The 26,580-nt window shown below is 40.1% G+C and overlaps 1 protein-coding gene across 4 annotated transcripts in view; it reads right to left on the bottom strand.

The window, feature by feature from the left end:
- BTRC (beta-transducin repeat containing E3 ubiquitin protein ligase) overlaps positions 1 to 26,580 on the bottom strand; it is a 118,608-nt gene that overhangs the window by 70,585 nt on the left and 21,443 nt on the right. For 2 of the 4 annotated variants that reach the window (XM_062579653.1, XM_062579650.1), the window contains 2 exons: positions 20,807 to 20,914; positions 5 to 82 (listed from right to left, as the gene is read on the bottom strand). In XM_062579653.1, coding sequence (XP_062435637.1) covers positions 5 to 82; positions 20,807 to 20,914 — 186 coding nt within the window. The remainder of the gene's footprint in view (positions 1 to 4; positions 83 to 20,806; positions 20,915 to 26,580) is intronic. The other 2 variants (XM_062579651.1, XM_062579652.1) reach the window with 1 other exon arrangement.

Genomic DNA, 26,580 nt, shown 5'->3' with positions numbered 1-26,580 from the left:
ATACCTGTCTAAGTGAATTCTTCTCGGGAATGATCTTCCTAGGGGGCTCGTCATTATTACAGTCTTCTCTCTCAGAAGAATTCTGTGAAAGAAAGTAAGCTTTAATTCAGTTCTTTCCCCTAATATTGCTCTGTGAGAAGAAAAGAAAAAGAATATTTTTAGCTACAAAGGCAATATTATTTTATACATACTGGAGGCTAACTTGTACTTCTCAGCCAAATGGCTTGTTATGGCAGAGAAATAATTTCTTGCCCCCAACACAACAATGCACCACTGTGCAGATAACTATTAGAGTAGCCTGGGCTTTGGGGATTTGTACTGAAACTACTAGTAATGGCCTCTTTGGAAAGGTGAACTGATGATCTGATCAGTTTGCTAACACCAGTGCTTCTGAAATCTCCAGAATAACAACTCAAAACAGTGGAACCTACTGAAAACTAGACTGTTATTGGGTGCACTTGTCCTCTACACCTCTATGTTTTAATCTGCCTACCCTATTAATTGCACAGAGTCTGCTGGGCTGCCAGAAATCACTCAGAAATTTCATTTAGCTAAATGCTGGTGGTCAGAAGGCGGGGATTGGAGGTAGTTTTTATTTGTTTGCTTTTTGTCTGTTTAACCTGTGTAGGGAGGTTTGATACCACGGCTATGCCTTTCATTCCTGACCTGCAACTCTGCATACGTACACGATTCCTTGACCTTTCCAGAAAAACAGACCGATGTGAAACTTAAGCTCAGAAAGACAACTTCAAAAATACATGGGGGATAAGGAAGGGAAAGAAGAACTCTGAAGGCCTTTCTAGGTTGAATACAGAAAGGCCACCAGGAGCTTTTGTCCTGTTAATCTCTTCTTCAAAACTAGTTATTACCTGCTTTAGAATAAAGACAGGTTATAGCTCATCTCAGGACATGGACCATCTTCAGCAAACTTTTGGCTAAAAACTGCTGGGTACAAGGGGAAAGTCCTGTCCCGGCTGACGCAGAGAGCGGCTCTGGAGCACAGTATTCCTTAGCACAGGATCAGCTTCTGTGCAGAAGGAGTAACACAGCCAGCTTTGGGGAAATCCCACAAACACATCTAAAATCAGTTTGATCACCATAGTATTCATAGCCTGAGGCCACATTCCCACACATTCAGTAGTAAGTAACTAAACAGGTTTTAAAGAGAGACAGAAAAACTGCTTAGAGAGCTCTGCCAGTAAAAGGGTGGTTTTTCCAGTTACTTGCAGGCATGCTCAGAAGCAGTATTTCAAGGCACAAGTTTGCATCTTGTACTTTTCCCCCCTCATCAACCAAATAACCTCCTCTTCCGCAGAGCGCTGCTCTGCCCAGTTTCTCTCAGAGCTGGCTGCCAGCCCCACAAGCTAAGGACACAGACGGGGCATCTGCTGGCAAAGGAGGAATGAAGCCCCACGGACAGCGAGGCAAAGCAGGGCTCGCAGCAAAGGAGCAGGCTGTGGGAAGCCCGCAGCAGAGCAGCGCCCTCGCGCACCCGCTGCAGCGCTGCACCAGCAGGCATGGCCGGGGCAGCTCACACGCTTGCAATTCTCTTGAAGGGGAGGAAAAAAGGTAGGGCAGGGGCATAAGCTGTTTGCTGAAAAATGGCAAATAATGAGGGGAAAAAAGCCACACAGGATATCATAAATTGATGCTGAGGATTCTGTGTAAATCAAAGCTTGTAGACCAACTAGCATTATTTTATATACATATATATATATATATATATATATATATATACACACACACACACACACACACACACAAAACTCACAGGGCACCATGATATCCAGGATGCTGTAACCAGGGTTTTATAATGGAAATCAATGCTAAACAGGCCTGATAAATCGCTGTAAGAGGTAAGCTTTTAAAAGTTTTCATATGATGCCTCAGCCAAGGACCAGGTTATTACATTAAATCTGGCTCAGAAAGGACTGGGATCATAAAATCATACAAGCTAGAACCACATATCTGCAAAAAGGAAGGTCAAACACAAAGGCTGCTCTTTTTTTCTCATAAAATACAGTTTAGTAAGCGGTTAATTCAAGTAAAGCTTTCAATTCTGTGGTTTGGAGGGAAAAGATCAAGTGCAAAAGCCGTAAGAATTTGAGGTGAATACTATACATGCCAGGAAATACATTTTGTTGTTGTGGAACGGCATGCGGTTGTTTACTATTTCTGGATGCATTTTCAACATTCACCCTCTCCCTACAACAACTGCCAAAACAATTCCCTCTTCCAAATAATCTTTTCCATAACAGCAAAATTTTGTGTTTTACTGGCTTTGCAAAGCCTTTAAGGATTCGCCCTCCAAAAGCCTCAAAAGCAGGAAAATCAGTGCTGAGGGCAAACTGTCAGCCCTTATTTTGAAATCCCTGGTTACTGCAAAGCATCAAGTTATCTACTTTTTCTTTAAGCTGAGTATCTCATTTTAAGAGCAAGCAGAGGACCATTTTGCATTCATTATCTTTATAGGTGGCAAGGCTAAGAGGTTGGCTGAACAAAGACCAGACAAAGACTGCCAAGTGCATATGGTGGTTCACAGCTTGGCGTCTCACCATTCTACAGCACCAACACAGCAGCTCCAACAGCAGACTATTAAAGAGGAGCGCTGCTCATGCACTTTTGTCGGCAAGTAAGTTACGCTTGGTGAAGACAGAATGACTGGAAAGCATTACGCTTAAGAAAAAGCGCAGATGTTTATAACTCCCGCTCATTTCTCAGGCATAGGGAACCCATCAATCCAGGTGTAGGTACAAGATCCTGCACGTTTTAGGATGAACTGCAAACACGTGGAAGCAAATTGCACTTGATAAGGTAATGTTCAGCTGTGGCCATAGGAAGAGGATAACCTAGTCGAGTTAAACAGTGTATCTATTTATTTCTCCCTGCTGAACAAGGTGGGAGGAGGGATAAATGTGCGAGGTCAGAGCAAGGTTTACTTCGGCAGGACGTCGGCGATGCTCTCGGCCGCAGGAGAGCCAGACAAAGGGAGGAACTGTCCTGAGCACCCTCTCGTGGTTACTGAAACGCACATCTCGGGCACAGCTCTAGGAAGCAGCATTTGGTATCCAGACGGTGGGGTGGTATACTCACTGGGAATATTAAGCTCTGCCGTGACTGTATTTGATGCATAGTAGAGGAAGGAGCGAATTTGTTAGGGTGAAAGAAGCGCAGAAAAACAGTGGACATAAAAAGCAGGTACGGCTGAAAATCCATACAAACTCTCTCTCCTTAGAGCAAACTCTAAAAATCCAACAGGCGTATCTTTCTTCATGAACTAAAACCAGACAGAAGGGTTTGCACTTGTGTCTGTGGGTCTCTCCTTTCAAACAAGCACCGGACAAGCAAGATAAAATGAGAAGTGCCAAACCCTACAAAGCACAAAGTGGTTGACCTTGGTGAGGTAAATACCCATCCCCACCCTCCACACCTCCCACAGACTGGTAATATTTTTGGCATATTTATTTGGCCAAGGTCACACAATGACATTGGAAATGTGGGAAAGAGAATCGAGGAAACCCAACCTCACATTTCTTGTAATCTTCAAACATTCCCCCAAGGAAGAGGTTCCTGTCAAGGCAACTTGCCCTTCGCAGTGTATTTTTCCTAAAATGGCTACAGTCTATAACGAGATCCTTTTAAATCTGATTTGCATTTAAAACTTCAGCCTGTAATTAACAGAATATAATTCCATGGCAGGTTGTCTTAAAGACCACCACAAAATTATTACTATTTAACTCTCCCCATGAAGTCTCCTCCATCACTAAACACAACACGCTACAATGCATACCAAATCCCCAGACTGAAGCGTTTGATGTGAGATGACATGCAGTATTTTGTGTACATGGCCCAGCAAAGCACTGCTGGGAATGAGATATAATACACGGATAAATGCACTCCCAGGGACTACCAATTGGATGGAGCTACCTTTAGTACCGCCTTACTCGTGGTGGAAATCAAAACCCTGCCAACTGGGGAGGCTTTCTTTGGTGCTGTTCTGCCCAACACTAATTATAAAACGGTACAGATGCAGCCCTTTTCCAAGTGCGGGGAGGTGGGGGTGGGGGAAGTACTGTGTGTCTATGCAAAGAGCACAACTATTTTTTATGCTTTCAAATTCTTAATCCTGTTTGGAGCTGTCAGTGGGGGTTAATGGAAGCCTTGGATAGGAGAATTCCAATCTGGTTGGCAGATGGATAGGTTGGTTATAGCTGCATAACTATGTCTTGCCTGCAGGCACAATTCAGAACACTGTTAAAGCAATATAAAGTCTCTGTCAAGCTGAACCATTTGGATCAGTAGCAAGGAGAAATAATAATAAAAAAAGGAGTTCATTTCTGGGCCTTGCGCATTTATGCTAGTATGCAGAAACTGATTAATTGTCATCGTGTGCTGGTCTGCTATACCTCGGATTTCTACTTCTGGAGTAGATTTTGCATGCTAATATAATCATTCTCCCTCTTGAGACATTAGCAAATAATCAAATGAAAAACAGGATCATAATTTACTGAGATTCGGGCAATTCTCTATGCAAATTTGACTTGTTATTGCTGCTGCCTCGTTAATCTGAATGCCTTTGACAAACTCCTTTGATTTATGAACTCATGACAACTCCAATGTGTATATATTTTGCTAGACTGACATTATCATTAAGAGTGGGTGGACTGAGCTCACATGAATGGCTGATTTTATTCGCTGGTGTCTGCTGCTCAACAGCTGAGCATCTCCTTCTCACAAAGCCCCTGAGCGCCAGGCTCTTCCCATCTACCCATCCATTCATCATCTCGATGTTAATTGGCCCAGGCTTTAAGCAAATTTTCAACACGATTTAAAGGCACGATGACACTGATTACTGACCCTCTGCCATACGGTGCCTATTGATTAACCTGACAGAGATGATGAGCTCGAGGGAAACTAGGTGCGGACCTCAGGGGGAAAAAAATATATATATATTGTTTATGCAGGCAAAACACTTGTCATTATCCCAAAGGCCAGAATTTGTGCTGCACTGGCCCTAAAACACACTATTGCTTTAAACACCTGCATCCAGTACAGAAAATGTTTGCTTGCTGTGGAAAAATGATTATAAATTTGATGTCATGTGCAGTCTGTATTTTAATCGAGTTCCCTGATAAATAGGGCCCCTCAAGCCAATCAAGTCTTGCTCTAGCCGTTGCGTCTGTACACATCAGCTCTAACAGAGGCTGGGGCCAGGGTGCGTTTTTAGTGATATAAGCTCATCGAATTGCATGAAGGAAATCTACTCGGGTATTTCAGGTCCCTAAGCAAATAATACAGTGGGAACACAATGTCCAAGCAGTTACAGTAGAGTAAATGATTCAAGGGCAACCCAGATGCCAGATGTAGCTATTCTGCTATTCCTATAGCCACATTAAAATCACTATTTTAACACAAACCGGTGAAATAGTGCACTTTTCCAGTGCAAACTGTTGACACAACCTGATCCTCAAACTCACAGGTGTGTCTGCTGAACATAATGTTTTAATCAGAGCTTGCAAGTGACTGACCACCTCTTTCACATTCCTTGAAGAGTCCCTGCAACGCACTTGCTTCTCCTCACCAAGGACGGCAGGCTACCACCTCGGCCAAGAGGGATCCACTGAATAAAGCCAATATATCAGCATTCCGTTTGCAGACCAGTGCTATATAAGAGGAAAATAAAGCAGAAGGCCTGTTTAACCTGGGGCTGGGCAGGGGTTAAGTTCGTCAGTCAATGCACAATGTTGCTGTTTCCAAATACAAGCCAGCAGCCTGTCAGCAGTCAGGCGGTTTCTCCTGTCAAAACTGCTTTTTTTCTTTTTCTTTTTTTTTCTTGCTGCCCCAAGATGCCATAATGTTCGTTGTCTTCCAGCCTGCATTAATTGATTGCAGGAAATGGGACAAGGAAACATTGGATAAATATGTGGGGAAATTAAGTATGATTGCCCAATGCCCATATCAATCAGACCGGATTGAGAGACAGTGAGAGAGACAGTCAGAGGGAGAGAAACAGTGACACACATACAGTGTGTGTGCATGCGTCTATATGTGAAAATATGTGCCAATCTAAGACTAAAGACACATATAAGCTTTACGTTCCCTTTCCAATAACCTTTGTAAGTGATAGATGAGTCCAAGCCCATTGTTACCGTTAAGGGACTGTCAGCATCCTGATTTTATAAATGCTGCCTGTCAGTTTATAAATATCTCAGCCATTTCAAATGCTGCTAGGATGAATCCCGGCATAGCTAATGTCTGTCTGAAAGCAATATTATCATTAAAAAAAATTATGGGCCTAAACATCCATTTAAAACATTTAATAATAGCTTCTCTTCTTCTCACAAGGCCTAAAACATTCAAATTCATGCTTATTTGGCTAGCCACTCCACTATGCAAAAATGGTGGCTTAACACTGGCTAAAGTACTTTGAGGAAAAACAAGTATGAAAACGGTAAGTTTGAAGGCAATTCTCTGTCTGTTCAGTAGATAAAACAAAAATGACAGCTGTAACACACAGGGAGATCCACAGCAATGAAAATGCAGAGATAAATATTAGACCCCATTCCTCTTTGGCACTTGCTGCTCTGAACATTCACCGAGATTAGATCCTTTCAGAGAACACCATAAATTGCAACGTGTAGGCACAAGGGGGTGACTTCGGCATGGAATGAAGGGGTAGACAAGTTTCTCAGCTCTTACAAGTTTAAAGTTGAATGGTATTTTTGCAAGGGGTTTAAGTTTGAGCATTTGAATGAAAGAGCAGAGAAACTGCAGCCTGTCTTGCAGCAACTGATACTGGAAAAGGAAAGGAATTAAGTTAAACTGGTATTCTTGCTCCGTGCCTGCTTTATAGACTGACATGTATATGCTTACCATGATTACACAGTCACCTGCAAAGAAACCTGTTTCCCACCCCCCCGAGCCCCGATCTGTTTAGAAACTCCTCATGACAGAGCCTATTTCTTTTTGAATAAGTGTGATGCCTAAAGAAACGAAGCTCAGATCCCCACGCCTAAGCAGTTCAGGTGTCTAGGCTAAACTAACTCTTAAAACTGAAGCTCTGACAACAGTGAGAACGGAAATGGACAATAACCACATTCACACAAAACGGAGCTTGGTTTGCAACTACGTTAATATAGGCCACAACAATAAAAGTTTCACAGCAATAAAAGTTTCAACAAATTTTTTTGCAGTTGAAAACCATGATACTTTTTACACCTATAAAATGGGCCCTGCATATTTTTGTCTCTTTCACTCAAATTAATAACTTGCAGATTGGAAAAAATACTTATTTTCAAAGCAATGAGACTGGACACTGGAAATTCATGGCATCAAGAGAAGTCTCATGTCAAGTTGATTTAACTTCTTAATGATTGCTTTGTTAGAAAGCATTAATTAAAGGTGTGGGGAGTCCTAATATTACAGAAGAACAGTGAATTCAGTTTAATCCTTAAATTTCAGAAGATAGTACAGAGAGACATTGACAAACAGGATTATTTTAAAGAGTACAAATTTGATTCAGTTAGGAAATGAATAAAAATCCAGGTGCTGGGAACAAGCCATTTAGGGATACTCTAAAAATATAGCTTCGCTTTGTAGACATTTCTCTCAGAGAGAAAGAAAGAAAGAGAGAGGCAAAATATGGCTAATGAGAACAGTCTTTTCACATTCCCCAGGAAGCAGCCCTGCTTAACATTTCTGTTCTGTGAATTTAAGAGAGTCAGCAGTGGTAAATTTGTTTTTAATATTCAAGCTCTCAAGCATCACAAGCTAGTTGGCCAATGGCCCTTTCTGTTCCAATGTTTGTTGGTGCCTTATTTACACAAGCATTACATCCGGAGAGTCTTTGAATATAATTTCACGTGGATTAAGGGAAGAACATTTGCTTCTGCTAATCAGGACATCTGGTTATTTTTGTAACTCACAGACATCTGCATTAGGCAGTTCGACTTCCCCATTCCTCATAACAAGGTTAGAGCTTAAGAAGCTTAAAGATCTCGAGTTGGATTTTATTGCTTGGAATTTTTCACAGCCAGATCTGTTTCAGAATCTCTTTCCCTAAATAACACAAATCGATCAGTACCTTCCCAGGTATACATGTTTTTATAGCTAGCACTTTCTATGCATGATTTTATAGCGTACATCTTGTACTCTAAGCTTTTATAGCACTTCAGAACTACCTACATCTTTTCAAAGGAACAGAAAGGCCGTATTCCCAAAATGCATAGATGAAAACAACTAATTAACCATATAATATGCATAATATGCATATTTATTTCTAAAAAAAATTCAACAGGGCAACTTATGTAGGGCTGATCTCAGGACTTCTGAATCCTATCATCACTGTGCTTTTCACCTCATACTAGTGTATTAACCTGCATATCTGCTCCTCACACTGAACAAAAAAAAGTATTTTTCTTTTCCTGTTCTCTAGGACCACCTTAATGATTTCACCGATCTTTGAAATTCTCATTGAAATTCCTCTTCAAACAATTTCAGCTGAGGTTAATTTGTCTCTCAGACTGTAGACTTCTGCCACACATACTTCAGGAAGACAGATTTTGCATGGAACAGAAGCTTATTAAAGGAGAGAATGGAAGAACAGAATCAATCACAGCTTGGCTCTTGCTTCCTTGTTGGTTTAATTTTGCTACATTCCTTTCACACAAATTCATTTTCAACACTCAGAGCGTTGAACTACTGGATTCTGGAATTATTCACTTCCATTCTCGGCTTGCAGGATTACCCCTCTCCACCCAGAGGCTTTTTATCTGTGCTGATGCAGCTCTGAATCAAATGTTCTCTTAGTTTTCTCCCCACATATACAGGGAGGAAAGAAGGGGGAACCACACACAAACCCAGCTTTTACAGGCTATGAACATATAACAACATCCAAAATGTCAAAATATATTTCTAGTACTAACAAGAGTTAACAAGGGCCAACAAGTCTGGGGGGGTTTTAAAAAAACTTTTTATTTATTAAAATTCTCTAGACACAGATTAACTTTCTTTATACAATATTTATTATAGTTTCATCTGCATAGGAACTGCAAGTGCTCTGATAAATGGGTTGTATGACTGCCTAGTTCTGCTGTAGACTGCATGTACTTTCTGGAAGTAAGTAAATGCAGTCTCATTAGTCTCACTATAAAACCTCTTCCCCTTCCATCCTCAGTCATCTTCTACCCTTATTATTTTAATATTTTCTCAAAACCTTTCATTTTGAGCTTTCCTATCAAACAGATGGAAAGATCTCTGCTAGTTATTACACCCCTTTAGGGCACATGGCTTCCCACCTCCCAAACATCTAATTCAACCACCTTGCTCTCATCCTGCTGTATTATGCCTTCCCTTTCCAGCTTCAGGCTTTTTCTTCCTATTTTCCAATGGAGGAAGAAGGGAAAGAAGGCATGAAGCAGAGGTTAAGTTGTCTGCCCAAAGTCAAAACGACAGCACGGGGCAAGAACCCCAAAATTCTGGCTCCCTGTGTTAGCCTTTTAGTCACAATTCTTCCTAAAACAGGAAATGAAAGCAGCTCGCTTGTTTAAAGAAAGGGCTGCTCAATCTACTTAATGCAGTGCTAGATTGCTGTGAGTTCACAGTGTATTATCTACACCATGGGAAATACAAGCACCCATGTCTTTATGTCACAGCAAATGCGAGCTGGTGACCCTGAAGCCAGAGTGACTTCATTTTGCATTTAGAAAAGGTTCAAAATACCAAGGGAGTTAGCACAGATCCGTTCATATGATGTAGCCCCAACTCCTAACTTGCCTCGCAGCAGTTTGTCCGTGAAGGCAGACCTACAGGCTTGTTCCAACTTCTGACAGAGTAAAAAAAAAATATATATTATTTCTTAAACAAGAAGCCTCATCCTCTGCTGGATTGTGGGGCAAATTTAGCTAGCTTTTAACACATGCTCATATCTGTATACTGCTGAGAGAAAAACTCATTGCCACCATACAAGAACTTGCGAGTCTAAATGTGTACCAACCTTCCATTCAATAAAGCAAACAAATAATATAATCTTCTAATAAAAGAATGTGAAATTATGGATTAGTCACTGAATGTTATGACATTTGGCTAGCAAGCACCACAGCCTTGTAATAACAGCTGCCACCCAAGAAACATACCTCTGGGTCATCACGATTTGGCTATACCAAATACAAACATGGTAACACTACAGCCTCTTCCGAAATACTTAATTTAAAAGCCCACTATTACGTTCTGCAATTACAAAATAATTCCAAACAGCATTCTTCTTGAACTATAGCAAGGAGTTACAAAAATGTTATTGCAAATCTCATTGCCCTAGGTAAGGATGAAGAGTTGGACCTGCTATGGAGACAATCAAATGAGGGGGGCAATCAAGCAATCAAAGGATGAAAGATAAGGGTGTATGTGCATGCAGTAGCTCATCTTCAGATACTTCAGGGCTAGCAAAGATTTTGTTCCTATAGGAAATCACAGTGCTCTAGATCACCAGCCATTGAGACCCCACTATTTGCAGCTTTTTGCTAGAACATGAACGACTTATTAAATCTACAACATACCCGTTTTAGTTAACTTCTTACTGGAGAGGGGGCCAGGAAAACAAAATGTACTTAAATGCTAAATTTTTTTTTCCAGGCTGAATGCCTTTCATCCAATAAGACATTCAAAGCAGTGACCCAGCAAATGGATTGAAAAAGCAATCTTCCGTCTCAGTGCCACATTATCATTCCTATTCAGTATTCTCGGTGAGATATCTCAATCAGCTGGATGTGTGTGTAAGTGACAGCGCAGCCCATTGCTGGGTTAATTAAACATTTGACTTTAACACCCTCCCCGTCATTAAGCAAATAAAAACAGATAATTCAAACTGCACTTCATCCACGGGGTACACAACATACATGTCAAAATTAAGAGAGTCCAAGGCCCTCAGGGAGTTCTACTCGGGGAGGTAATCAGTTTAAATCTTATCTGGTTTATCAATTATTCTATTGATTAAAGCAGAGTGATTATACAAAACTCCTTCTTGCCACATGGGATACATGTCAGCAGAGCAGGACAACACAGGGAGGTTCAAAAACGATTTAAAGAAAAGACATACAGATGAATAACAGTCTATTAGTACATGCCAGTAATCCATAGATGGGAAGCCTGATTCTTCTTTTTAAGCGAGTGAATTAAAAGTCCTTCCAAATCAGAGTGCCAATGCTGTTACTTCATCTCCTTTAAAATCAGATTGATATACTGAAAGGACAACACTTCTTGGTTTTAAACAGATGACTCCTTTCCCAGCATTTGAGTCATGTTTTATTGACACTGGGCCTAGAGCATAACAAGGGCACCACCACCAAGCACAAGATACTCCAGACTTTAAAGCCTTAAGTTTATCCATCAGTTACTCCAGAAAGTGCACGGAAAAGACACTCTCGGTACCTGAATTCTCCCACATGCACCCATGACACAGCCATATGAAAATTTTATTTTAGTGATTGAATTGTCCCAGCTCATCCTAGAGTTAAAAAAGAAAGCACGCTTGGGGTTTTGGAGAGATTTTTCGTTTTGCAACCCTCCAAAGCGAGACCTCAGCAGCACTGCAAGCTGCCGCAGCCACAGTCTCTTACTTTTCACAAACCTGCACGTAATCCCACTACAGTGGTCTTTATTGCAATTGCAACTTCTCTCCCTCACACAGGCACGGTACACAAAGCAACTCCAGCTACTTCTCAGTTTTTGTTTCCCGATGAAGAAAGGCTCCAGAGCACCATCGTCTCTTCCAGGTTCTATGTCCCAGCTTCCCAGCGTCATTTTGCTGCAGGTTTTACACTGTCATATCCTAAACTGGATTTTAAAATGTTTGGTTCAAGGCCTTGCCTTAAACATATAAGCCAAAGAACTTTTAAAAATAAAAAAGAATCACTGCAGTCTAGGAAAAAACAACCGAAATCTGTGTTTTTTCTCCTGTAAAAGTTTCCTCAAAGCAGACCATTAGCAGTAGAAGAAAGATCAGCTTTAAACCAGGACTTTTCACCATAACATCTCCTACAATGTCTCACAGCGGTCAGACTGGTCGTGCAAGCTATTTATTAATAATTTAATCACATCTCAATTTTTAGTGAGGATGGAGGTTAGGAACCACAGCGGTTAAAATCCTGCCAAGCTGGAGGGCCCCAACGCTTCACTTGCCAGTGCTGTCGGAGTTGCAGTCGCAGAAATTTTAAGAAACAGGGCAGCTCTAAGGCAGGCCTGAGGTATGTATGTTCGTGCCCTTCACCTTCAGGAGCAGATCAGATGCCAGTCCGTATTGGCACTGCATGTGCATCCAGCCATACCATAGCCTCTACTCTATACATCCCTTTTCTTCTTTGGAAGCAAACTAGAAAACCTGCATTAGCATGCTGTATTTTACTCTCACCACTAGAAATACTGAGGGTGCTATTTGTAATTGTATTCTTTTAAGAGGTTTGTTCTCTGCAGCTGTTTTCTGCTTGCAGTGTATTTTGTGTAATCAGCACATCATCATAAATACATTGGCTGTTCCCCCGAGGGAAGCTGTCACTGTTTAATTTACAGAACAACCTGGCCAATGTGAATTCTAACACTACAGCACTATGGCAAGAAGTTACCACACTCGGAAAAACAGGTTTCTATGAATTTTTATATCAAGAGCCGGTCCCAGGACAATTTAGGTTCTAGAAATAGATCGTTTTTAAAAGCACTTTACACACTGGATGGAACAGATTCTTTCCCACTTACTGCTTCTTAAGGCCGCACTGAGCTCACTCCAGCATTATTTTAGAGGTCCTCCCAGTCCCCCGTTTTCGCTTCTGAGTTCAACCAGGAGGAGGCACTGGAGGTGTCTCATGCTACACACCGATTTTTATGAAGAACAATCCAAAACATCAAGGTGCTGGAAGTCCTCATTTCAACAAGGGAACACACTGCGTTGCAAGGTCAAATGTTATTACCTACATCAAAGGGTTGCTGCAGAGCTCATTGCTCTGAAGATGCCATAAAAGAGAAAAGCATATTCCTGAAAGACTAAAAATGTATGCAACTTCATTGGCTGAACTAGAGCTGCTTCCTGTGTTTCCTTGATATATGGCTGTATTTTGGGGGAATAAATCTCAAGCGCTCTTCTAGAGGGCAGGAAAAAGGCTGATTATTGACCATGCTATACATGGATACACTCATAGAAAATTCACTACTTCACTGTTTAGAAAGAGATGCAAGGAGGTTGAAAACTTGATACAATGCCAAAGAGAAGTAACTTCAAATGTGAATAAATCTAAATAAATTTAGAAAATTTATTTGTCAATTGTCCTCTAAAAGCAACACTGAAAAATAAAAGCTATTCCATATATGTATATACATATATATATATATATATATATATATATAAATAATATATATACACACACACACATATATATACATATAAATGTTTCCCATTTTGTTGAGAGGGGTCTTTTTTTTTTTAATTTAAATAGAACTCAGAAATCACAACAGCTCCATGTATAACAGCACTTTGCTGGTTCTTCAGGGTAATTAGAAGTCCTATTTAACATCACCAGACATAGGGCAAGTATATGAACATAATAAAAAGAATCATGCACAGAGTATTGTTTATGTATTTTGACAAGCACAGTTTAATTTGAGTTAGTTTGCACAGCATCCTAGTGCATTATTTTGGTCTATTTGAAAAGTAACAAAATCTCAGGAATGAACATTAAAGCAAAACAAATGTCATCACATCTCTGATACAGTTTGAGAGAATGATCTACAAAAAACATGCAAAAGGCATAGTGGAAATTGCTGAAATTTTACGGAAAACTGAGTCTTCCAGGTGAGAAAGAACAGAACAAAGAATATCTGGCTATTTCCATGCCTAAAATAAGTAGTACTCAACAGAAATCAGAAGAAATAAAAACAAACCAATCAAGCACCATAAGCAAGTATCTCTGACCTACAAGTTTTAAAATTTACCAAGTGCATTCCTATTTTGAGGGTTTGGGTTCTTCCCCTTCCTCTCCTAGAGCTTAGGTGTGATCAAAAACCTGATCTGTAAGATGATCTCATTCTGTTCTCCTATACATGTGTGCATTTAAAGTTATTTAGAATTATCTTTGCATGTTATGTTTTACAAGAGTCCCTGAATTCTGACTGACATTGGCTTAAATGTTGGTTGATAGAGTACACCATGAATTTCCCAAATTTGTGATGAAATTATGTATGTTGATTTTTAGAATATTATTAATGTGATATCAGCTCTTGGCCAGTTTAGCATAAACAGGTAGAAACTGATCTTGTACAGCTGGTTACCTCTTAAGAACAGCCCACAGGGCCATTCAAAACCAAAATAACAAAGCCAAGTGATTTACAACAGACTATGCTGGTGCTAACTTCAGTAGAAATACACCGAAACATTTATTATTGCTGTCAAGGGACTGCAGTGAATTACACTGATCACTTCTTTCTTCATATAAGAAAGATTAAGATAAGGTTAAAATATCTTGAGGGGCATGAAAAACTCACCAAAATGTTAATTAAAAATACACATTTTTAAAGAAACTATTAAATAATGTCAAGAAGTAGTGTTTTTATAGATCTTAAACCATCCTGGGACCATGGGAATTACAAAGGACTTTAGCCTTAGGATATGCCAAGGACTGGAAAGCCCTCTCTCTTCCCTGGAGACTGTGCAGTACCGCAGAAAACCATGAGATAGCAGCACAGTACATGTGATGGTTGCGTCCCCCACTGCTTCCCCGCTCCCCAAGGCTCCGGTTCTGCTTAGCTCAACACACACACACATGCGCGGTGGCATGCGTGTGCGGGCACGCATACACACACACAGGCTGATGCTAATTCAATTAGTGCAGTCTGCAACTCCAGAAAAGAGTAATTCAATTAGTGCATTGTGGAGCTCCACAATACCTCTAAGCAGATGTTCACAATCCTTAGGAACTGGAGCTAGCTTTTAAAAATACCTGTATCCCTTCAACATAGTGCTGCATATGCCATTTGTCAAAACACATTTATACATCTTTCTGACTTCTAACAAGGGAGGAAAGAAAATGCAGGTTTGGTCAGCAGATTAGTTTTGTTTTTTTAAACTAATCAGCCAAACTAATGCTGGTGTGCTAAAGACCTTGCTCTCTCCTCACCAGGAAGGGTGCGTTACACAGTAACAAGATAATTAATGCAGAGGGTGAAGTAAGGGAGGCTTTTTAGCTACAATGCAGTTTAAATTAATCATCATGCTCAGCATACTGGGGTGGAGTGGAGCAAAGAAAGTATTTCTCAGTAGCAGATACTGTCACACTTCCCAACGCTTTTATCATTTCTTCAACCTAAGTATGTGCAACTTTTGACAATGAGTATATGTGGAGAATAAATGCTGATTTCCAAATAGCCGACTGTAACATACTACCTAAAAAACCCCAGTCTCCATGGTTCCACTGAGGAGGATCTTTTTGCTACCTGAAAAGATAGAGGCTTCTCTTGTCACTGTTGTTAAAAGACAGCTTAGAGCTTGCAGCAGGATCCTGAGGCAGGGTTTGATAGGTTTTCCAGCCACCATCAAGTAACAGCACTGGTTTTACGTACTTAAGAAACCAGCCAGACATAGAGGTCATTAGATTTAAAGGAGGATAAACTCTAAATATGTTTATCAAACCTCTTCTCTGGTCACTAGGCAGTGGCTTTATTTTCTTTGCTCAGTCCCAAGCTAGGATAACCCTCTTGGTCCTCCTACAATTAAGCTCCTGAAAGTTTGAACACATGCAGGGGTTGGAGTCAAGTGCAAAAATTACGTAATTAATTTGGCTTCATTTCTGCTACTTCTCTTATTCCCTCTCATGCCCTTAATTGTCTTACCACCTGGCAGGAGCAAAGACAAACAGGAGAAAGAGAAGCTGAACACCACAAACAAGAAACTTTGGAAAAAACAAAAAACCAAAAAAAACAGGTGTCGCATTCTGGCAGTTCAATATTTCATAGCCAATACAAGGAATGTGCAACAACACTGCAACTTTAAATCTTTGCCTCCTGTGTCAGTCTCTCTCCTCTCATTGTAATGCCAAAGGGAACGGCAATCAGAGTAGAGATGTTCAACGTGATAGAGGTCAGGACACCAGTGGATCAACGTACCAGAAACACGACCTTGTTTATTTTTTTCCCCGGTATTATTGTTTACAGGGTGCTTTGCTCATGTACCTTGTGGTTCTTAGCTAAAAGATGAAATTACAGCCCAGAATGAAGCGCTCAGGCACACATCCAATTTGTGTTTCCATCTCAGAAAACAAAAAGCTTCTGAGGCCCTCGGGCTGCCATTCAAACTTGGAGAGGCTGACATTTTTAACAGCATGAACCAGAGACTGGCAGAGGGAATGATCTAATGCATTTCTGACTTGTCAATCAAAGACCTCACCTCTGCTGTCTTGTAAACAGTTGGGGGCCACCTAACAACATTCATAAACAGGGGAGCGCCTGCCGCCAGCTGGGGGGGGGGGGTGCTGGAGCCACACGCTCTGGCTATTAGTCACCAAAATTACGAATCCATTTCAGAGCTTCCCTGTACACGGCCCACGGGCACATTTCGGGGGGCCGCAGGAAGGAAGCGAGACGAGGGAATGCAAAGCAGGCTTGGTCGAGTGCAGCCCCGCCTCCACGCTGACGGACTCTTCTCTGGACACCATGTTTTGCTCCCACTTAGATACAGAACGACGCGTATCAGTAAACATTTTTGCCAATCTCCCTTAAATGCATTTCTCGTAAACACATTCCTTAGCATGCACTGCTTGCTCACCCCAAGACTTTTGCTTTCATCTACTACAACACCGTAAATAATGTACCGCTACTTCTCATGTTTACATGAGATGTTTCAGGAACAAAAAGCCAACTTTAAGGCAAAACACATAAAGGGTCTGAAGGAAATCTACAAAGACATCAGTTTCTAACAGAATTTACAGAAAACGCTTCTGCAAAAAAAATTCTATTTCCTAATGTGAAAACACAAAGATGACAAAAAATAGATGTAAAAATGTTCCATGCAATCTGCCATGTAAAGCAGGTCAATTCTCCCTCCTTTTTCATGTTTCCAAAACCCCACGCACACATCTACTATTTCCTTTTGTTGCTTTCCTTGACTATGAGGGTGCTTCCTGCAAGAAACAAAGGACATGTTTCGCGTCTTCAAAACCACGCAGAAGACTGTCCCCTGGGGCTGACAAAGCCCAACGTGCTGTTCTTTACGATCAAGACCTTCACTTCAGGTACAGCAAAAGGTTAATTTCTGGCATTCCAGACAGAGACAGTCTTAGAGTCAACAAGATGCTACCAGCTCCACCATAAGATCACTAATCCTCCTCTTTGATTACTAAAGCCCATTACAGAACTACTGCATTTTAGAATTGGCAAAAAAAAAGCTGACAGAACTACTGTTCACTTTTTGTTTTGGCACTTAGGCTCCAGAAAGACATAAAAACATGACTTTTGTCCCCAAAATGTTGCAATCTGAACTGGACTCAATGCTTGTGAGGGATGTCAACTGGGTAAAAAGGAAGAGCCGGACAGATCTCTGCAACTACCCTGCTACATAACCTCTGGCAATGTTGCTCTTAAAATCTCATCTATACAACAGCCAATAGAAAAGATTTCAAGGAATAACTATGGTCTTTTGCAAACTTGGAAGGTTTAATACAGTTATTTTCTCAGCACTGTTGTTTGGTGTAATTATAAATCAAAATTTGAAAAGAATGGAGTCTATAAAATGCAAACTGAGCCTTCTGAACATGCATGGCAAATATTTTAATGGGGAAGTAATTATCTTCAGATGAAAAATGTCATGAAAACAGACACCTGTTGGTGAATCTGGAAACTTCCAAAACACAGATTTTTAGAAAAATATATATATATATATATATATATATATATATATATATATATATATATATATATTTTTTTTTTTTTTTTTTTAGTATTATGAGAATCTACATGCAAACTTGCTTTAGCTGCTTTGAAGGGTGCTAGTGCAGTAAAACCTGGCATCCAAGACACTGAAGATGAAAGGGCTGGCCTTTTTCTCTTAAAATATCCTCTTATCACCTCCCCACAGTGTCTTATAAGTTTTCATGTTCTGATTTGATGCCATTTCCCCCTACAAGCTATATGAAATTCAGTTACACAGACGCACCCACACTCAATAGTTGCAAAGCGTTACGAGATGAAAGAGGTTTAACAAAAATTTTTCAGAGAACAATCCTACTGTTTTCTAGTTGCTTATTCCCCATTCCTGGGTTGAGCCTTAAAACCTTTCCCTGTGCGAGAGGATTGCCAAAAGGCCCTGAGCAACCAGAAGATCCTGTTTGCACAGAAGCATCTCTAATAATAAAAACACACAAAGAAGAAAAATGAAGTTATCTGACACATTAACAGAATCATCTCTAGATCGAGTATCTGCCAATGCTTCCCATGAGAAGTCAGCAGGGCTTTAACGGAGCTATTCAAAAAGAAACTGTTTCCACATTTGTGTCTGAGCATCTGAAGGTAAGCATGTAAATAACTAGATAAATTCAGCAGTGACTAAGTAGCCTTCCAGATGGCACCTTCTCTTTTGCCACAAGCAAAGAACATTGATATGCTTCTCCAGTTACTTCAAGCTTGCTAGGGAAAAAATAAAATAACTTAATATGAAAAAATTTGCTGGGCTACAAGAAAGTCTTTAATGCTTTCCTGAAGATTCGGTACCAAAGAAAGCATAAAAGAACAACGAAATATTTCAGTATCACAGCTTCAAGCAGGCTCCACGCCACTCCCATTTAGATTACTGCACTGGAAAACGCAGAAGCCATGCCTCCTAGAGGGGAGATTTCTTCAGACCATGCAAGCTAATGGGGATCAAAGCCCATTGAAGAAAATGGATTGAAATAAAGATGACTCATTGCAGCAGAAGCTATTGCTGGCAACTTAGTTCTCTCTCAATTGGCACTAAATGAGTTCCTCAACGTAGGAAACATGGAGTGCTATGAAGAATGCTAGCATACCATTACAGAAGCAGATTTCTCCAACCCCCATGGTCACTAAATATGCAAGAAAACGTCTCAAAATCTGCAGGAATGCAGGTGTCAAATTCCTGCTGCACTTCCAAGAAGGCAATATATAGTAAGTTGTTGTGCAGTTGACTTATCTGACTGCAAACATCAATGCAATGTATCAGTAGTCAAGTTGCTGTTCATATCTATCATTAGGAAAGACATTTTGAGCTAAAAGCTAGTTCCCTCTCCTTCTTAAACATTTTATATGCTTATACCAAATAAGCAAATCCAAGCAAAGAGAGAGGAGCCCCAATTCGAGTTTACAAATTGCTTTATATACACTGCTAAGGTTCTCTAAAATCTGAGCTTAAAGAGGTTCAAGATTTATTCAGTAGCAGAAAGCCCAAAAATGCAGCCCATCCAATTTAGTCAAATTATGCAAATCAGGATTAGAAGTAGGATTCTAAATTCTCTCTGTTGTCTCCAGAGTCCTCTTAGACTAATAAAGTCTTATATCCCCACCCCCCACCCCCGCCCCGAAAGCTCAGCTGAAAGCTTGCTGCAGCAAAGCAGGTCTGGCAGGACACCTTCCAGAGCCCATCACCACTCCTACTAGCTCAGCAAAAAGACACACAGCAAAATGATGCAAGGCACTTAAGCCTCCCTTGAGGCTGAGGAGATTACAGCACTCCTCTGGTCCTGAGAGCCAGAAACCAAATTCAAAATAACCCTTGCATGCTATCCCTTTAGAAGTAGGCAATGATCTCACACCAAAATGACAATTTCAGGAAAGTTCTAGATTCTGTTATGCCTGGTTTCTCCAGATGCTGGTTAGTAACACTCTTTGCCACAGGTTGGGTCAAAAAATGCAAGTGTGTAAGCCTTGCAATAAAGATCCATGCTGCCACGAGCTCCAACAAGCACGCTCTCTGCAGAAATATCCCTAAGGTCCCCGAGTCATGATGGTTCACACAGAATCATCTCAGGCAGCAGAGCATCCAACACAAACACAGCATCTCTGCAGTCAAGTAGCAACCGCCTCCCATTTAAGTCTAAGTGCTATTCTGAAACTTTTGCAATGATCTTGAGAGCCTTAGCTAGGTTTCTAACCACTTGTCCAATAGCTGTCTTGTTCTCTGCCCACAGGAGAGCAGCTAAATTTTGTAAGATTCACTGGTCATCCAAAGTATCTGAATAAACCCTGTTTGGCAGAAAGCTTGAATCTAACAAATTCAGAGCAAAGAAAAACAGGTTTACTTATTTGCCATTTGATTAACAGCTTGCTTGTGTAATAATTTTCTGTAGTCAAAGGGCCCAGACTACTGCTAACAAATTTAATAAAGCAAACAAATGCAGGCATCAATTATCACCATGGCAATGAATCCACCCCCTCAGTCCTCTAAACAGCATACAGAAAATTTAGATGGGAAGGGAATCACTGTATGAGAAGCCAGATTGGAGACTATGTGATGGATACTGTTTGCCAAATATAATTAAGCAGTGTATTTTTGATACAACTGAAAATCCATGGAAAAGATAATGGTACCGAGCCAATTTAGACAAAATAATTATATTAAATCAAGATAATGGAAATGCCCCAGTACTGAGCCACCCTGAATCTGCACAAGCCAGTGTTAAATTCTGGAGGGGCTCTGCACAACATAGAGGCACACAGTACGCAGCAGAATAAATGGAGGTAAGCAAGCAAGCGAGAGTAAAGAAGCAGACGCACACGTACACGGACGGAGAGAAAGGAAGCAGTGGGGAGAGACAGAAAGTACCTGGAAAGCTGGGAGTGCGCCAGTCCCTGGGTTATACAGGCATCGCAGCGAGGGCATGCTGTCCGCCAGGCTGGAGCAGCCCAGCCACAGAGATCTGGGCATAGAGCACTGCAGAGAAAGGACAACTATGAGATGGGGCTGTATGAGACAGGATGGCACAGATTACAGGTACTTTCAAGGCTTCGCTGAATGGTACCAACACAACTGCAACTGGCCTTAAAGACCGAGGCATCTTTAAGAAAACACAAACTGCTGATTAATCTTTCCCTTCCCCAAAGACTAACAGATGTCATAGTAGCAAGAAAAGGACAGTATGGATCAAGAGAGTAAGTTTTTCATCTTTTTTATGCCAATGTGCTAGTTTTTCACTAATAAAAAGTTGTTTTACAATTAGTCAGGCCTCCTCTCCATGCATAGCCACTGCCCAGGCACAATACAACATAAAGCAAGTAATTCTGCAAGGGAAGCAGAAAAGAAAATGACAATTTTAAATGGAATATTGGAAGGAAAATAAAAGTTTTTTTTTTTTTTTAATAAATAAATAAAAACTCCAAAGGGGTAGAAGGAAATTCCTGCAGTCCAAGGTCAATAGGACCTTGCTGACAGGTCACAGGAGTTTCATGTTTCTGCGTGCCTTGTTACTCATTAAATACAATTATTACAACAAATAGATTCTGTCCCTCCAAACCCATCAAATACATAAGAGCGAAAGCAGCCAATCACAGAAAATTCTATTTATTTTGAGAGTTAAAGCTATTACACCCTGAAGTATACAGAGTTACTTGTTCATTTTAAATCCCAACTATTAAATTTAGGGATGTATTAGGATAAATTGTTCTTACAATGCCCGCATTTATCAAAGTACTGGTAAGGCAGGAAAAAGTAAAGTTTAAATGGGCAGCTAATCATGAAAACTGCAGGATGTGATATCTTAGCAGCTAGAAATTTCAAACCATCATACTCCTCTTTTTTTGCACCCCTCATCATATTAAGTTTTGAGGATTTTTTTTAAGGGGGGATGGTAGGAAATCTGAGTGGAATGGGCAGCTGGAATGAGTATGAAATGACAGCTGCCTTTTGAGTCACTGTTTCACGCTGCTCTTAAGAGGACTAGAAAATCTTGCACTAAGTTAATATGTAGGAGCTATGCAATCAGTCCTTGAATGAGCAGAAAGAGGGTGATCACCAACATCTCTATTTTGTTACTGTGTGTCTACACAGTAGAGACAGAGGGATTAACCCTGTCTATCACCATGTTCTTTGGTGCACTCTGTTGCCCTTTATGCTTCTGTTCCTGAAATAGCGTAACAAGATTGCTGGGGAGAATAACCCATATAAATGTGCTTTTAAGAAGTTTATGGTACCCTACTATAATTCCTCACATTTTCTTTGTTTTTTAAAAAAGCTAGGTAATCAAGCCCTCGAGTCTCAGTATTTCCACAGTATTACACCTAGCAAGAAAACGTAGATGATGCCTTTCCTGATAGACAAAGAATTATGGCCAAAGAATCATAACAAAGAAGAAGAAATCTGAACCATATTTCCTTGTTTCCTATCCTGACCTTCATGAAAACACTCCCTCCTACATACAGAAACCTTGCAAATCCCAGTAATTTCTTTTGCAACACAATGTGTCACACCGGCTATTAAGATGTTGTGATCATTAGGGAAAAAACTCCCAAAACAAACACACCGAATGGACCTTTATATTTAAACATCTATCTCACCAACTTAATCATGCACTGACTTAAGCCAAGTTGTTTATCAGCACTCTTCAAGAAAGTCACAGAAGCAAAGGAGTAAGGAACTATATATATGTAGTAACCTTCCTAATGTAAAGCAAATTCACTAGGTAAGCATTCAGCTACTTACCATTTACCCAATCTAGGATTCATAACAGTACCAATATGCAATAAGAAATTAATTAGTATTTCTTGCATACAGACTTTAATAAAGTCTTGGTCCAGCTGTTCATTCCCTCCTCCTAGGCTTCCTCTTTCCATGTGCTGGCTGAAGCTTTTGTCTGGCAATGGTGAAGTAGATTGAGGAACTGATTGCAATTCAAAGTAGGTAAACAAAATAAAAGAAGCTACCTTAAACAGTTGTACTAACCAAAGCATGAAAAGACACTGAGGCAGAAAAAGAGGCCCACTTCTGTCAGTGATGATGCTGGTTTATGCTGTCTCAAAGGTTATGCAAAATTATGGCTCAAATCAGTCTCTGAGTCACTACAAGAACCAGGCACGGATTTGGGGAGGGGATACAATCTGAAAATACAAGTGTACCCACTGTACCAGGGCACTTGCAAAATAGTATCTTCCTCTAAAATTGCCATGCTAACAAAGGAAAATCCAGAAGGTCTATTCTGCAGAACTCCCTGCACCTGAGGATATTCTTGCTCACGTATGTATTCTTGCTGCTTCACATTATCCTTTATCTAGAAAGTACATCCTAAGAAAATACGCAACACCTCCGATGACTTCTGAATCTACACTAGCATAACAAAATTTCTATTACTGAAACAGTCTTGTTACTTCTCTTAAAAAGAAATAAACGAAGTGGGCACACACAGGGAAAAAATGTCGCTCCTGTACTTGCCTTTTACCTATTGAAGGAAGCAGAGGCTCTAAATTACTCTTGGTGACTGAAAGAACCTTATTCACAAGCATGAACAAAAGGCCCCAGGTGCTTCAATGGAAACAGCTTGTGTGTAAATCAGATGAGTGACCCAACAGAACAACTTCATTTACAGCCTGAGCTCTGAAAATCTCGGCCGCCTCCATCCCCAGGCGCGGAGCCGGCCACGCGGCCACCGCTCGCTCCTGTCCCGCCAGCGCCACAGACGAGGGGCTGCCTCAGCGATCGCTGCCCCAGAACCGACTGACAAAATCCTCTCCCAAACTCAAGTCGACCCACATCGGTTCTTCAGGACAAAGATACGGGGGCACCGAGTTTGGGCTACAGCGCGACGGGACTGCAGATGTCGCTTGCTAAGTAGTGCGCTGGGACGGGCAGGATTTCTACCTCCCTGACTCCCAACTGCATTAGTATTTTGGACACCTGCAGCACCTTTCTCACCCCAAAGCGCTTTATAAAACCTAAGCAGCTTTAAAACACTTGAAGTGGTGCTAGACAGAGAATGATTTCACAAAAACTCGATTTCTTTTCCTGATTGAGTTTTAAGTCCTCTCCTACTCCTCTCACTTAAACTCAGAAATATGTTTTCCCACTAAAGAAACAGAGGGAATCCGGTTTCAAACAAGATCAACATCCTCCTCCTGACAGAAACTGGTACCAGCTGCACCTGTGATGATTAAAATGGACCTGCCTTATTTTGAATTAAAACAGACCAGAAGCATTTATAGACCCCGAGCTGAGTGGGCAATAACCATGAGCTGAACTGAGACCATACTTTAACCTGTTCAACCACTCTTCGTGCAACTGTATTGCAAGAAGATTTTTGAGTAGATTAGATGTTTTGTCACTGATAACCTACCCTCTATTCCAATTATTTTATGCACTAAAGACAAATCTCAGCACACATTCAATGGCTAAATTTTCGCTAGTGTTAGAAATTATTTAATTTTATTATTTTCTATTGCATTACAAGATTATACATTACAATTTCAGCTTTTTTTTTCTTTTTTTTTTTTTTTATTATCAGATTTGTTCTCTTCTGGTCCTTCAGCAAATACAATATACTAGAGGTAGCTAATACAGTTTTAGGAAATTGTGTTACAGGTCAGAAATATATCACCTTCTTCTGTAACACTAAGTGGTTCTACATGGGGAAAACCAGAAGTTCTTGGACTATTACAACTTACAGGTACAGAATACACAGAAGGGATGAAAATACAAGGGATGAGAACACAAAAGTATGAACTCACTGTAAACAAAACATAGAAAACTAGTCCAAGGATATTTTCTTTAGAAACACTTAGGAGAAATTAATTAGGCAGCAGTATAGTGCTGATCTTTAATATTAGTATGTTAAAATGCATGACAACTAAAGTGCAACAACCCACTATTCCTGCCTGAAGCCTACACTCAGCCTTATGACAACTTGTATGCCTAAAACATCCTTGATTTACAAGCAAGATTAGACATGTTTGCAAAGTCAGTGGGAAAGCCAAAAAGAAAAACTTTTTTTTTTTTTTTTCCTCCAGTCACTGATTTTTGATCAGCTGCACACAATACTAAGTTCAGCTGCTAACCACACTAATTTCAGTCCTTTCCTCGTTCAGAGTTACTCCTCTTCTAGTACACTGCTCGGTGCTTTATGAGGTTCAATTCTAATGATAAAGCAATACATTTCTGCTTCTCTTGGGAGATGGGAATTAAAATCCTGTTCACACTGTATTTATTAAGGAGCATGAACAGAAAACGAAACATGCTGACAAGAGCTGAAGAGTTTAAATACTGAGAGAAATGGGACTTTTTCTGGTTGATCCAGTTGACTGTAAGCCAGGAAACAGGATAAGGTTGTGTAAAGCGGAACAGAAGCAGGACACAAGTTGGAACTATTTATTAAAGAAAGTGGAACAAGAGGTGAAAATAACTGCTAGAAATTCTACCACCCAAACTGGAGCAAATAAAGTGTAAGAAACACTCTGAAGGGTAATAAAACTACATGAGCTAGGCCTAACCTTGGTAGAAAGAGACAGATCTTTCCCTATTTTTTGTTGTCATCACTTCAGAAAGAGAAAATGAGATTGCTGGGAAGCACAATATCCCTTGAAAAAAAGTTGGAGTATTGTTTCCTGCATGCTTTCTAAAAATAAGTAGAAAATATGCCTTAGGAATCTTGATCCTTAAAGGTGCTTTATCAAATACACACGTTCAGATGCTAGAAGAATTCCTACCTCACAAATATATATATATTTTAAAGCAAATAACCCAAAGAAGCACAGAACAAACTCCAGGATCCTTCATTCCCACTCAGTTCCTCTTGTGTTTTGGGGCCACGTATTTAAGTAAGCCAATGCCAAAAACAAAACACACATCACTTTCACATTGTGTCCAGTGAGCACTCTTCCTGTCATCACAGAAATCTATACGTTCTATGAAATGTTATTACAAATGCTGGTCTTGTGAAACTTCACAACAATTCCAGAAATTTACTTTTAGCTAAACAGTGACATTTCAGTTCCTCTCCTTGGTCCACTTTTCATCTTATTTTCACATACTTTTAAAATATATATATTATATATATATAAAAATCTTGTGTGCATACATACATAGGTGGGTATACACACCAATATATACATGCACACACACATATATATAAATAAATACAAAACACAATGTATAATATATAAATGTACCTAATCAAAGAGAATATCTAGCTGAACAGGAGGAAAAAATGATAAGAAATTCCCAAATCATATTTTATACTTCCACAATTCAATAACTCCCAAATGCACTTAATTTTTTAGTTTGGGTAACACTTGACCATATGTTTTTTTTTTTTGTTTGTTTTTTTATCTGGGAAAAAGGTATTTGATGGAACATCAAAAAAATCTGCAAGAACAGAATAAGCAGCAAATTCTTTTTTTTTTTCTTTTTTTTTTTTTTCCTCCTATTTTGGTATGTATTTTAATAGGTTTTTGTGGGGCTTTTTTTTCTTTCTTTTTCCATCCCAACAGTGGATGCAAGGCATACTAAATACATAATTACATGAGAGAGCCACCCAACTTCCAGAGGAGCCATTCCAGTGAATTGTGTAAATAATATGCCTTTAAAAACCCTAACATATGAATACAGATTTACCACTT

Source organism: Rhea pennata, chromosome 7 (assembly GCF_028389875.1).
Source record: "Rhea pennata isolate bPtePen1 chromosome 7, bPtePen1.pri, whole genome shotgun sequence".
Taxonomy (NCBI): Eukaryota; Metazoa; Chordata; class Aves; order Rheiformes; family Rheidae; genus Rhea; species Rhea pennata.
This window is presented reverse-complemented; position numbering and strand designations above follow the sequence as displayed.